Source organism: Apium graveolens, chromosome 7 (assembly GCF_009905375.1).
Source record: "Apium graveolens cultivar Ventura chromosome 7, ASM990537v1, whole genome shotgun sequence".
In the NCBI taxonomy this organism is placed as follows: domain Eukaryota; kingdom Viridiplantae; phylum Streptophyta; class Magnoliopsida; order Apiales; family Apiaceae; genus Apium; species Apium graveolens.
This window is the reverse complement of record NC_133653.1, coordinates 76189773-76202473: the sequence shown is the minus strand read 5'-3', so window position 1 is coordinate 76202473 and position 12701 is coordinate 76189773. Positions and strand designations below refer to the sequence as shown.

At 34.2% G+C, this 12701-nt stretch overlaps 2 protein-coding genes across 2 annotated transcripts; both read right to left on the bottom strand.

The window, feature by feature from the left end:
* Window positions 1-1046: 1046 nt before the first annotated feature.
* Window positions 1047-5945, bottom strand: LOC141672265 (putative serine/threonine-protein kinase At1g54610). Its single transcript, XM_074478826.1, has 8 exons — window positions 5791-5945; window positions 5104-5544; window positions 4549-4833; window positions 3998-4315; window positions 2919-3146; window positions 2250-2350; window positions 1814-1928; window positions 1047-1695 (listed from the first exon to the last, which is right to left on the bottom strand). Exons 2-8 carry the CDS (start codon window positions 5518-5520, stop codon window positions 1243-1245), a joined length of 1917 nt encoding a protein of 638 aa, XP_074334927.1. The 5' UTR covers window positions 5521-5544; window positions 5791-5945; the 3' UTR covers window positions 1047-1242.
* A 3187-nt stretch (window positions 5946-9132) lies between these two features.
* On the bottom strand, window positions 9133-12317 carry LOC141670920 (F-box protein PP2-B10-like). Its single transcript, XM_074476977.1, has 3 exons — window positions 11988-12317; window positions 10119-10216; window positions 9133-9726 (listed from the first exon to the last, which is right to left on the bottom strand). The coding sequence occupies exons 1-3, from the start codon at window positions 12276-12278 to the stop codon at window positions 9510-9512; spliced, it is 606 nt and encodes a 201-aa protein (XP_074333078.1). The 5' UTR covers window positions 12279-12317; the 3' UTR covers window positions 9133-9509.
* Window positions 12318-12701: the final 384 nt, after the last annotated feature.

Here is a 12701-nt window from a genome sequence, read left to right as displayed (position 1 = left end):
ACAGATTTTAAAATCTAATGAAACAACATACTACATTGCTCTTAGAAAATGCCTCTTGCATATGTGGAGCTAACCAGTTCCACAAGCAGTGGATATTGCAACAACAAAAACATTCACACGAGCCCTATATAGCTAGCAATCCATTGCATTATATCATATAGCCCAAGCTAAAACTTTGTACTGAATGCAACCATTGTAGCTGAATAATTGCTATTGATATAAATATGATTAGTCCTAGCATCAATTATTTTGGTAAACATCATAAAAATAATTTTCTATGTCTCAAGTATAAGATAAAAAGATAACACACTACTTATTTTATTTACGTAATTTTATTTAATAAAAGTTATATCATAATTCACATGTTCATGTTCGACTTAATAATTAATTTACTTTTTTTAAGAATTTCTAATTTTTTTTAAAAATTATTCAAATATGTAAGGACTTAAAAATTTCACTTTTTACTTGTAACCGGAAATAACTATAAGTAATAAATCAATTTTGTAAAACTTTAAGCAATAATTTTATTTAAGTACGTGGTGGGAAAGCTATTTTCATTCCACACAACTAGATTGTTAATATAAACACCATCATTTGACTTTAAACTTTGAAGTTTTGTTAAATGGTCTCATTGGCCATGAACCAAATTACTCCTTATAAATTCTTTGTTATTTTAGAAAATCATATTAATCTCTCTGTTTTTGTTACATTTTGAAAATTATTGGTTAGAATTGGGTAAGAGGATCTCCAATGAAATTACTGGTTAAAATGATATAAAATAACGATTATCTAAAATTTACTAAATGTGTAAGATATTATATTTAAAGTAGAGGTTATAATGATTAACTATATTTTAAAAATGGTATGTTAATATTAATTTAAATTATTATAAATAAAATATTTAATTTCAATATAGTAGTAGATTATGTGGAGTTATGTTATAAATGGGAAGAACAATTTAACTTTACACAATTTCTATATTTGTGTGTTTCTAAATAAAATAGCTAGTTGCTTGTATCCAGAACTGTGCTTGCTTGTATACTGTGGTTTCTGATTACATATAATTTATCTGCTCAAACTAATTAGGGAGGAGATTCCTATTCCTATACTGAACTATTTACAGCCTACAAACTGACTAATATAAGGCTTTTTAAAATTTCCAACAAACAACTATGGGTACTGAAAGAACAACTAAAATGTCTAATTTTTACAACTGTTTTCCCTGTTGTGATTGTGAACTTTTCATTGTTTTGATCTATTTCGGGGGCCAATGTATAAAGTGTTTGTTGGTAATGCAAATGCAATGGACTCAGACTGTCCTCTTTTCTGTTTCCCTTTGTCAACATGGGGTTGCCTAGACGTTTCCAGCAGGACATTGCGGCGATCATGGTCTCTAGGCATTTGGTTTATGTTGCCCGCTGGAGGTAGAAGAGGTCGCGAGCAGCGAATGGGTTTAGATGAGCCAGATGTAGTTGGAAACATAGGAGCATCGTTCATATTTTTACCAACTTCATCTCTAGCAGCCTGCTGAACCAATAATCCACAATGTGATGTCTTTTGGCCAAGAGTTCTCTCCCCACCGCTGATCACTTCGTCACCTTGGGGTCTAGGTGGTTTTATGGGAAACTGAGAAGTAGATTCTTCTCGGCGAGAGTTGAATTTTTCATTCCTAAAATTAAACTGACCCGCTTTTTTCTGCACAAATTTTTGTTTCTCACTCAATGACTATGAACAAAAGAAATATTCTTCATAGAGACTGATCAATACAGAAACCAGGTGCAACAGAATTATTATTAACTAGACTGGGACTTACCTCCATGGAGAGGACTAATTCTGTATTGGCATCAAGTGCTGGAACTGCTCGAGATTTTGATGTTTCTTCCCCTTCAACATCGTAACTTTCAACCTTGATCCTCCCTTTGGATTGTCTACAAGTTTCAAGAAAAAGTATTGTAGATTAGAAGTAGATGAATCAATCTTCTACCTAATTAAGCCAGATAATTTACTGCTGCTCGTGTTCATGATGTGTGTGTGAGAGATGGACACGGGGACAGATGGCAAGAAGCATGTCTCCATAATGACCCCATGTCTAATGACATGACTCATAAGGAACAATTTAAGGTATACAACTTCTGTAAAAACAAATGATCATGCATGGTATTAGAGGATGTGATATATACATAAAAGAATACAAAGGCATCGAGACACACACACACACATGTAATCAGATATATTTCCACATCATGTACCTTATGGCTTCCTCAACTCGTAATCTAGCATCAAACTCTTTGCTAGGAGGATATTTTGGCAATTCCGCAGGTTGACAAGCAGGTGGGTTTGACGAAAAGAACTGCCAAAGCCACATATAAATCAAGACTTACATTAATAGGCAATGCAGCAAGGCTTGCATATAATGATATAGTAACAGGTAAAAGAAGAAAGAATGGATTTCAATGCGAGTTAATTTTTTGTACAATAAATAATGTCTCAGGCAAAGGTTTAGTTATTTGAAAACATAATTTACTTTGATCAAAACTAATTCTAAATATTCAAAATCAAGTGCAGAGCATTTTGGAAAACGGAGCTATGATATGAATATATGAATAGCTAGATCTAATTGTCAGTCTTAAAATGAAGAAAATCCCCATTATCCTTCCACAATCGAACTCCACGTTGCACCTCGCAACTTAAAACTGCCAAACTGCATATCACAACTCTCTTTCATAGTCTATCATCTTATCCTAGCAATGCACACAACTATCTCCCCCCTAGGGGAGACTAAAAAGAAATAGTACAACTAGCACATACAGCGACTAATTAAAAATAACCGAGACCATCTAAAGTATGCAAGGCATGACTACATTATATCAAGATGAATTTTTATATAAGGAATCTAACTTTGCAAAACTGATAAATACCTCACTATTTAACGCATGAGCTGCTGATAGACGAGCAGCAGGATCAATTGAAAGCAGGGTCTCAATCAGAGATAATGCTGGTGCAGATAAGTCTTTAAATCTATCTGCAATACATCTTCTATGAGATTGTTTAGGCTTGAAAGTGGCTGCATGTGGCAGCTCTGGATTTCTCCAGTACTCCTCCGAGGGTGACCCACAGAGCTCAAAAATTTTCTGCAACTGCTCCAGCTGAAAGACCAACACAAACAAATTTCATCATTTTACTCGTAATAAAAAAATTGATGCAACAATATTGTGATAGCAAAGTACACACACAAAAATACAATTTACATTGAATTAAGTAATTAAATCTAGTTACAACATCCTCTAATTTTTTTTATCCGCACATTGAGCAAAAAGATAAGGTTTGCACTGCACGCAATGCGAGGCCCGGTTAATACTTGACCTATCATGCAATTAAAGCAAAGCCGATTTCTATAAAAGCCCATGTATTATAAAAGCCGTCATACTGCAAAGGCCCAACAAGGACTTGGCCTATCCTGTAATTAAAGCAAAGCCGGTTTCCATTAAATCCTGCGCAATGCGCGGCCAGTCACAGGAAAAAATAAGGGTGAGTTCACATTCCAGGAATGTTATGTCTTGATCCGCATACCTTAAAATTATCAACATATTTTCTTATCCCAATAATTAAAATTAAAACGTAATTTATAACATCAAAAGAAGAATGGCACAGGAAGGTGGCATTCGGCACAAATATTAGTAAAGCTGTATAGATGAAATATAGCTATTAAAGCTTACACTAATGACTAACATCTTCAAATACAAAAGATAAACAAATCTAATGCGGAGAAGTAAAAAAAAATAATTTTCCATCACCATGACAAGTTCATCACTTGGCCAGAAAAGGAAAACAAAATTAGTCTAAAAAGTTGACAATGCACAGGCCAAGGTGGTGCTACTGTGGAAAATAACTATTTTAACTAAATCAGAAATAAACCATTTTCAGCATTATCGTATCTATTCTTACAGTAGATATTACATATAAATCAGTCTGTACAACACATTTGCAAACAACTTACTTCCGTTCTTCCGGTCATAACAGGCTTCCCTTCATATAACTCAGCAAGTAAGCAACCAATACTCCATAAATCTATAGCAGGACCATAGCAAGTTGCACCAAGTAACAGCTCAGGCGGCCGGTACCAAAGTGTAACAACGCGATTCGTCATAGGTTCACTTTGGTGACGATAGAAGAAATTAGCCAGACCGAAGTCTGCTATTTTCAGGATGCCATCGTGATCAATTAAAAGGTTTGCACCTTTAATATCACGATGTAGAATTCCACGCCGGTGACAACAATTAATTCCAGTTAAGAGCTGCTTCATGTAGCATTTGATCTACAAAAATTTCAGTTTCATTACACATATAAAGATTTAAAATCTAAACAATTGCATCTTAATGAACCATCATATTTAACTCACCTCCACAAAAGTACAACTTCGTCTATAGAAAGAAATGGGAAAATATGTATCATGATATTTTTCTAAATTATCATTTCAGTGTACCACAAACACAGTTTATTACACAGAATTTGCAGTTGCAGTCAATTACTCAAGCTTTGCATGAGTACCTGAGGTTCAGTGAACTTCAAACCAGGGAGAGAAGCAAGTCCTGAGAGATCGTGTTCCATGTACTCGAACACAAGGTACAAAGTGTCTGACATCCTTGACGTAACTACACCTTCCAATTTGATTATATTTGGATAGTTAAGCCGGCGTAGTATGATAATTTCTCTGGCCATAAACCGGATGCTTTGGCTGTCCAAGTTGTTGAATTTGACCTTCTTTAAAGCAACAACCTTCCTATTTTCCAGATCAAGGGCTCGATAGACATCACTATATGTACCTTGGCCAATCTGCAATGGAAACAAAAGGGGCATAGCAAAGGGGCATACCTTGTCAAAAAATGAAGAAACAGAAGATAGACAATCCAAATGCATTTTTTTCCACACATATCATCCACAATGACAAGAATGCATTATTATTTATGAGCCACATACCTTTTTATTTAAAGGGTAATAAACTGATGCAAAGCTACAGCTATGTAACAATATTTTTAATGACAGCAAAAAAACCTTCAATCAGTAGAGAATGCAAGATAGAAAAAGAAGGAAAATAGAGCATACTTTAGTCAGATTCTCGAAAGAATCCAATCTTCTCGGTATCCATCCCTTGATCGCATCCCCAGCCACTTCAGTTAACCATAAAGGCCACCCAGCAGCAACTTGCTCACCTTGTCTAGCTCTTGGAATCCCCCCCGAGCTAGGATGTTGTGCATGTTCATAACCATGCATTGATAAAGAGCTGCTTGATTGATTATCAATCTGATCCCTTCTTCTACTCCCCTCGCCCCTAATTAACATGCTTCTCCTTTCTACAAGAAGTTCAGATGAGGCCGTACCAGATGACCTCTCCCTCGAATTTCCATCACTGTAAGTTGCCAACCTCTCTGTTGTATTTCCTCCATCACACATTGCCAACATCTCCCTTGAATCTCCCTCACTATCAACTTGATCAGCATATGGTTTACAACAATTGCCCATTTTATCACCAAAGAAAAATCAACCCTGGAAAAAAAAATCAAAAGTATTCACACACAACACTTACAATCACAACTTAATCAAGAAAAACATCTACATCCACAAATCATTATATATCACCTTCAATAAAACAGTAAAAAAAGACTCAGGACGCCAAATGACACAATCAAACACATAAAATAACAGAAACATTATGTAAACTTTAGCACGTTAGAACATAATTATGCGAAGATACAACTTTATAAAAAAATCAATGTAAGTATTTAAGTGTACCTCGAAAGACTGGGGAAATTTATTGAATTTTCGGGTTTTTGAATTGAATTGAGCTGATGAGGAATGCAAGAATGTACGCCTTAGCACAGAGAGAGTAATGTATACAAAGTTATGTAGGTGCACAAAAAATGTGTGTACAAAATATATAGTTATGAAATTTTGGCAGCTGCCGAGGACGAAGCAGCAAGTGCAGCTCCAGTTTTTTATAAAAAGGAAGCAGCCCATTGTTTTTTTTATGAATGGTGACAAAATCTACTTTTGCTACAGCTGCATTTCGAACGTTTCATCACTCTATTTTTAGTATATACATTTTTGTTATAATTACTTCATTTGTCAGCTCTATCTTTATTATAAATAAAGGATTTATATAATAATATTATTTAGAGATTATTTAGAATCGGTTTTAAATGAGATAATATATCATAACGCTTATCTCTTGTGATAAAGATATGTTAGAAAGTGACTACTGTATTTGTAGATATTACAAAATCTTAGTTATCAAATTTGTGCAACTAGATTTAACAAAACTGTACTTTAAGATTTTAAAATATGAGATTGAGGAATGAAGTATGATACATTAAACCAAGAGATCACTGCATGGATAAGTATTGTAGCATCATGGCATCAGTTCGGCATCAGTTCATCCTTTTAATTTTTATTTTTTTAAGGTCGATGTTGATAAAAAAAAATTAAATGAAGATGAAGAAGAAGAAGAAGAAGAAAAATACTGAGTACATAGGAAGAAAAGATGCACTTTGTGTGAAATTGTCTAAATATAACTGGATGTATATCTCAAAATGACTTCATAAAGTTCATACATTAATTGATAGCTTTCCACTTTGAAAGAAGTTTCATGGAAGTAACTTGCATTTTGAAAAATTTAAAGGTTATATTATAAATAATTTTTTAAAATGAAAAATAAGAAGATAAATATAGGGTAGGAAGAAAACATGCACTTGTCATAAAATTGTCTAATTATAAATAAATGTATGTCCATCGTTGTAATTAGAAAGCCGTTTCTGGAAAATAACATTCAGTTTGTCATTTTTAGCATGTTAAATGTCATCATTGTTTGGGACATCCATGCTCTCCTAGCGTATCTGAGATGGCAAAGAGATTAAAGTCTGCTTCGTTTAAGAATTAAAAACAGTGAATTGCATTCACTGTCATTTCCTCCTGGTGCTGTTAATATGGCTGCAAATGCCATGGTGATAATAAGAACAGCAACAGCAGTGGTTGATGATATAGTGAATACCGTTTGGTCCAATATCCTTGTGTGATACTTCTTGGTGTGAAGGTTGCACAAAATTTTCAATTTTCCTGTGCCAGTAAACTTAATGACTTAGAGGCCAAGTATAAATTTGCTAAATTTCTAGTACTCTCTCGTCCATGCACTATTACCATTTTTTCTTGTTCCAAAAAAATTGTCCATATTTAGTAATTGTAGTCAATAAAAGGTAAATAAAAGGTTAAAAAATATATATTGTTGTCCCAATTTTTTCTATATTTTTAATAACGGTTTGTCTAGTTTATGCATATGAGCACATGCTAATAAAGTGTGATAGATGAATAGTAAAAATTTGATTGGTGAGGATTTTTGTGTATGCACTGAGTCCATCATTATTAATAAACTCTGCACCAATCAAATTTTTACCATTTATGCCCTGGCCACACACTAGAATTTTTTTTTAATAATTTTAATGAACGACGGATTTTGATTAATGATAAGAAAAATGAGATCGAAAAGTATAGCATTGCTAAATTGTTCTTGTAATAAAAGTGTGGCCAAGTGTTTCTACTAATCTTGGATTCAATATTTGTAAACCACTATATGTAGCTTGGCAGTGCACTGGTGAAAATTCTTGCAACGAATTTTGCATCTGCATGCAAATTATAAGAGAAACTAGTTAAAATATGTACTGATAAAAAAATCCATTTTTGTCGAAGAGGGAGAATTTGTTAAATAACAAGTCCAGTGCTCTTGGCTGAGGTGATAAAAGCTGAGCTGACAATAACTCTTCCCGCCTAAAAGTTTGTTACAAGTCTCTGGATCTAGAAATGAGAATATATATACTTTTTTCTCAGTATGAGTAAAGTGAGAGTCGGTCTGTATTACTTTTAAAACACAACTTCATCTTCAATAACAAGTATGTAAAGTTAAAGATTGTTAATGGAGATTGTCAACAGTCACATTCAAGTTCATTGTATAAACATGATTATCAGTTGTTACAGAATTTTCTGACCAAAGAGTGTTATGTGGTTGGTTAACTGATAATGAGGTCAATTGATTTGTGCTGATTATTGGGGTTACTAAAATCGGAGAACCTTAAGTTGTGGGGGTGATGAATATATTAAAAAATGTCAAGTGATCTCCATCTGGTGAATGGAGAAATGATGCAAATTAAAAGTAACTTTGATATGTAACTGAAGACCCAAAGCCTGAGCCATCGATGGAGATATGATATCTAGGCTATGTTCCGATTCCATTAGACATGAAGTTGAGCTGCTTATATATACAGCCAAGACTCAAGAGTGGGTACCGGTGAACACTCGGAATAAAGTATATTTTGATCAGAATGATTATATACTAGTTAGTACTGAAATTTGGCAAATTTAGATAATTGGGAAGTCGGGTGCTAGGAAATTAATATTGTTAATGATATATGTCATTATAAATTGATAACAAAATTAAATTATTTTAACGTTACGGTTATTAAATGTTTAATTATTTAACTTATCATCCCCTAACTTGTGGGTGAGAAAAAAATTCCTAAAAAATGAATCCCCGCTTCCTAGGACTATCAGCTGACATGTAGTATGACCTTATAAATAAGTGAGTTGTTTTTCACTGCACAAAAGCATGAAAACCTTACAAGCTTATTACTCAAAATTGTTCTAATATTTCTGTATTCCGGCCCAGGCGGGTGATGTGAGCTTGTCTGACCAAAGGAGAATAAGAAGCCTCTTTTGCAGCCAGTCTTTAGAAACCAAAGAAGCTTCAAGGGTTTGAAGCTTGGTTGGAGCAAGTGCAGAAGAGATTTGGTGCCTTTTCTCTTTCTTTCTTATTTATTTGTTCTAAACATTTTTTCTATTTTTTACAAGTAAACGTTCAGTTCTATCAGGTTTTCTTAATAATATGTCAGTATCAATTAGTAAAGCAAATGGCTTCCTCTTTTCATCAATGCCCTGTACAGTTTCCTCACTCTTTAATTTCATACAATTGTATATAATTATAACTAATCTGTAGCAGGGGAACATGCATAGACTCTCTTCTCCGCTTTCTTAGAAATAAGAATGGCATATGTTTCATGAAACATGCCTAAAACGAAGAGCACGTCAGGATACAACAATTCATTTTTAAACAAAGTGCAACATAAAAAGGCCGAAGCCAAAGCAAGGGAAACTTGCTATAATAGTACTTGGCCTAGTTTAGTTACTCCTGGGATTATAGCTCTTGATTTTTTATAATTTATACTCAAAGCGTCAATTTAGAGCGAACATGGTTATGAATCAGAGGATTATTTTACGCTTAGGTCGCATCTCCATCCCAACAATGTGGACACCGCACTTGGGCCTTCCACTGTCCACTTCTTTCAAAGTTATCTCCACATCCCTCTTTTCCCCATTTTTGTTGAAGTATTCACCCAACTTCACTTCGAAATAAGAATCTCTGTCTCTCAGCTTGATATTTGGACAATGGTGATTACATTTGGAATTGGCTATTCGAGGGTCCAAATATATATTCTCTTTTGTGCTTTCTTCCCTGGTATCCCGACAGAAGCCTCAATAGGTATGTGAAATCCATAGCAAACATAATCCGAGAGAGCAAACACAAAATAAGCTTCATAGGCCGTTTCTGGTGACAATCGTGAAGTGGGTATTTTCCCATGAACTTCAAACCAATGTACATGACAGAGCACCGGATACCAAGAAATGCTGTGTTTGTAACAATAACATAAAAAACTTATCGTACAACATATGTATATAGATTCCTAATATACTTATCCAGATTAGCAAAAAAAAGGAAGGTAATTCTATGGGGAAAAAACATTTCTATAAAGACAAAGGGAAGAGCAAGGTTTTTATCGACTACAAACTGATATTTGTCTGAACACGATACCACAAGTTAAAAGTTTTGCCAATGTTATGCGCACTCTGGAACTTGAGCAAGTCACATGCATATCTTTAAAAACCTTGGAAATTCGCATATTGAAAATACATCATTAACTACTTAATGTTCACAAGTATAACATATCTGACATTCTTTTAAACAGAAATAAGCAAAAAAAAAAATCCCATAAACAAAGTATTATAGTAAGACTTCTAACCTTTTCTTCCAGTAATCTGTTTCAAGCTGTGTGATTGCGAGCTTTTCATGTGTAATATTGACACACATCTTCCCACTCCATTTATCTAAGAAAACACCCTGCCAGGTAACAAAAACAAATTAATTTGGAAGTAACAAATTTATATCTAAAATGAAGAAAGAATTTTCTTCAATATTTACCAATTACGTATATAAACAGAACATTACATGCAAATTTGATCTTTTATGGAACAAGAAACAGCAACAGAAAACATCGGTGTATATATACTCATCATATATATATATGTTCTATTGTAAATTTGTAATGATAGTACATATTTCGTCAGAATCAGGTGAATTATATATTTACCGAGTAACATAGGTAATTATAAAAAGTTAAGAAATCTAAAAGGCATGGGAGATCAAATTGCAAAGAAAAAACTGAAAAGGTTTAATTTAATCTTAAAGGCTTCTAGTTGGTTACCAACAAAGATTAATCTTTGAAAAAAAATCTGGACAACAATGAGTGTGGAAGAATAGATTTATGAGCGCTACAAATGTTGTACCAATAGCTAATAGGGTTTTAAACTAGTGAGTAAGCAAGTAGCTGGGAAGGTCAAGTGCTAACAAACCTCATATATATATTGCCTACTCCACATGTTAGGTCAATTCTAAATAGAGTAAGCAAATAACTGGACTCATAGGAAGGCAGAATTTCATCACCATGGGAGTATAGGGACACAGGTACCAGTACCACATTACACATCCAATATCCTAATCAACCCACTGGAACCCTAGTTAGCATTTGGTCTACTTTCAAGAAACCAAGAAGAATATAGCACATTTATTCCTACCTAGAGTATTTAGCAAAATTATACTTAAATATATCTTCCTGGCCCTGCTTCCTTAATTCCCGTGGTATTGCAAACCGCATTCTTTCAACATGGCAAATGTTTGTATTAGAAACAAAGAATGCTGAAGACTTGCTCTAGTTATATTTTTATGTGGATGCTCTCTCAAAATTTTGTCGCAATCTTGGAGCACTGGTTTATCTACGGTCTTACAATCTAGGTAGCTTCCGTCCACGAAGAAAGTATTGGAGATCATTGCCACCCGCTAAACACTTTACAATCAATAAGAATACTATTTCCTTGATCCGGAAGGTGTTAGCTAAAAGGGTTGCTCAGTCCATACCATGTTATACAATGAGTGTTTTCTTGTCACCAACACCACAACGCTTTGCTGAGATATGGAGAGGTTGATGTGTAAATTTTGTTGGCAATCTTTTACATCAGATGTAACCGGCCTCAGCGGATGATTTGGGATACTTTGTGAGTTCAGAAGTCAAAGGGCAGCATCGGTTTCCAAACTTAGGGAACTTTAATTTGGCACTTGTCGGGAAACAGGGCTGGCGTAATTGAATAGGGAAGACCCATTAATGGGCAGAGATTTAAAGCTCTATGTCACCTATAAGGGCCAGGTTTGGGTCCAATCCAAGGCACACCACGAAGTGGTAAATGGGACTCAAAATTAGAGGGGCTTAATAAACAATGGTTAAAGATGATGCATTGGAATAGGCATTTCACTAGATATAAAAGGTGAACACGGGAGATGGTTAATGATACCGGCCTCCTTAAAACCTTAAGTTGTTACGCTAAGGGTCTTTCTGCATCTTATATTATTATTTTAACACTCTCCTACCTGGACACCCATATTTGGGGCAAAAATTACTAAAGTTTCAGAATTATTCATCCTCCTAGTCCTCCCCCTTCTATATATTCTATATACTTACATATACAATTATAGTACTACATGACATAATATTAGCATAAAAAATAAGCAAGAGAAATGAAATTGTTGCAAAATTAAAAAAAAAAAACAAACAAGTTACCAGAACAGGATTTCTACGGTCCTCATCAGCGTAAGTACAGAGAAAGAAATAGACTTCTCTGCTAGAGTCGAGAGAATAATTGCGAAAGCGCTCTAGAAGACGTTTGGTATGATGAGGTGGAATAAATGTGTCCCAAACAACATCAGAATTGGCGCACGCCAGGAAACTTTTAGACACAACTGACATTCTCACCACATCCTCAGGGGTTGTGCGTGATAAAATTTGTTGAGTGAACTTCTCTCGAAACCCATCAGGTAACTTCGAGAATAAATCTTTTTCTTCATCACTCATCCTTCTTAGCAAAACAGGAGTTCCACCCGACTTGCTTGATTTTTTTCAAGCCAAAATTTTTGTACCCTTTTTAAATGGGTTCTTAAAGGTAAAAAAATCATTATGCAATCTAATGTATTCTGCTGGGATTTTAAAAAACACATCAAAATTGCATGGCATTTAATTAGGATTTTAAATTATGTTATAAAATCTGGTGATATTCAATCAGGATTTTAAATTATGCTTAAATATCCGATGATATTCAACTATTCAACTGAGATTATTTAAAATCCATTAATATCTGATGGTATTCACATGTTTGACGGATTTTTTTGGACTTCATAAAATGATGGATTTTGTGGGATTGTTCAATGTATTTTACGGTTTTTGAAATCCCACCATAATTCATGAGATTTCGAAGGATTGTGTTTAAATCTCAAATAC

Coding starts and splice junctions, on each gene's coding strand:
- LOC141672265 (XM_074478826.1), bottom strand. CDS start 5,520: ATGGGCAATTGTTGTAAACCATATGCTGATCAAGTTGATAGTGAGGGA. Junction 4,834..5,103: donor CTTTCGAGAATCTGACTAAA/GTATGCTCTATT, acceptor TTTCCATTGCAG/ATTGGCCAAGGTACATATAG. Junction 1,929..2,249: donor CGAGTTGAGGAAGCCATAAG/GTACATGATGTG, acceptor TGAAACTTGTAG/ACAATCCAAAGGGAGGATCA.
- LOC141670920 (XM_074476977.1), bottom strand. CDS start 12,278: ATGAGTGATGAAGAAAAAGATTTATTCTCGAAGTTACCTGATGGGTTT. Junction 10,217..11,987: donor ACCGTAGAAATCCTGTTCTG/GTAACTTGTTTG, acceptor GTTACCTGGCAG/GGTGTTTTCTTAGATAAATG. Junction 9,727..10,118: donor ACAGATTACTGGAAGAAAAG/GTTAGAAGTCTT, acceptor TTACAAACACAG/CATTTCTTGGTATCCGGTGC.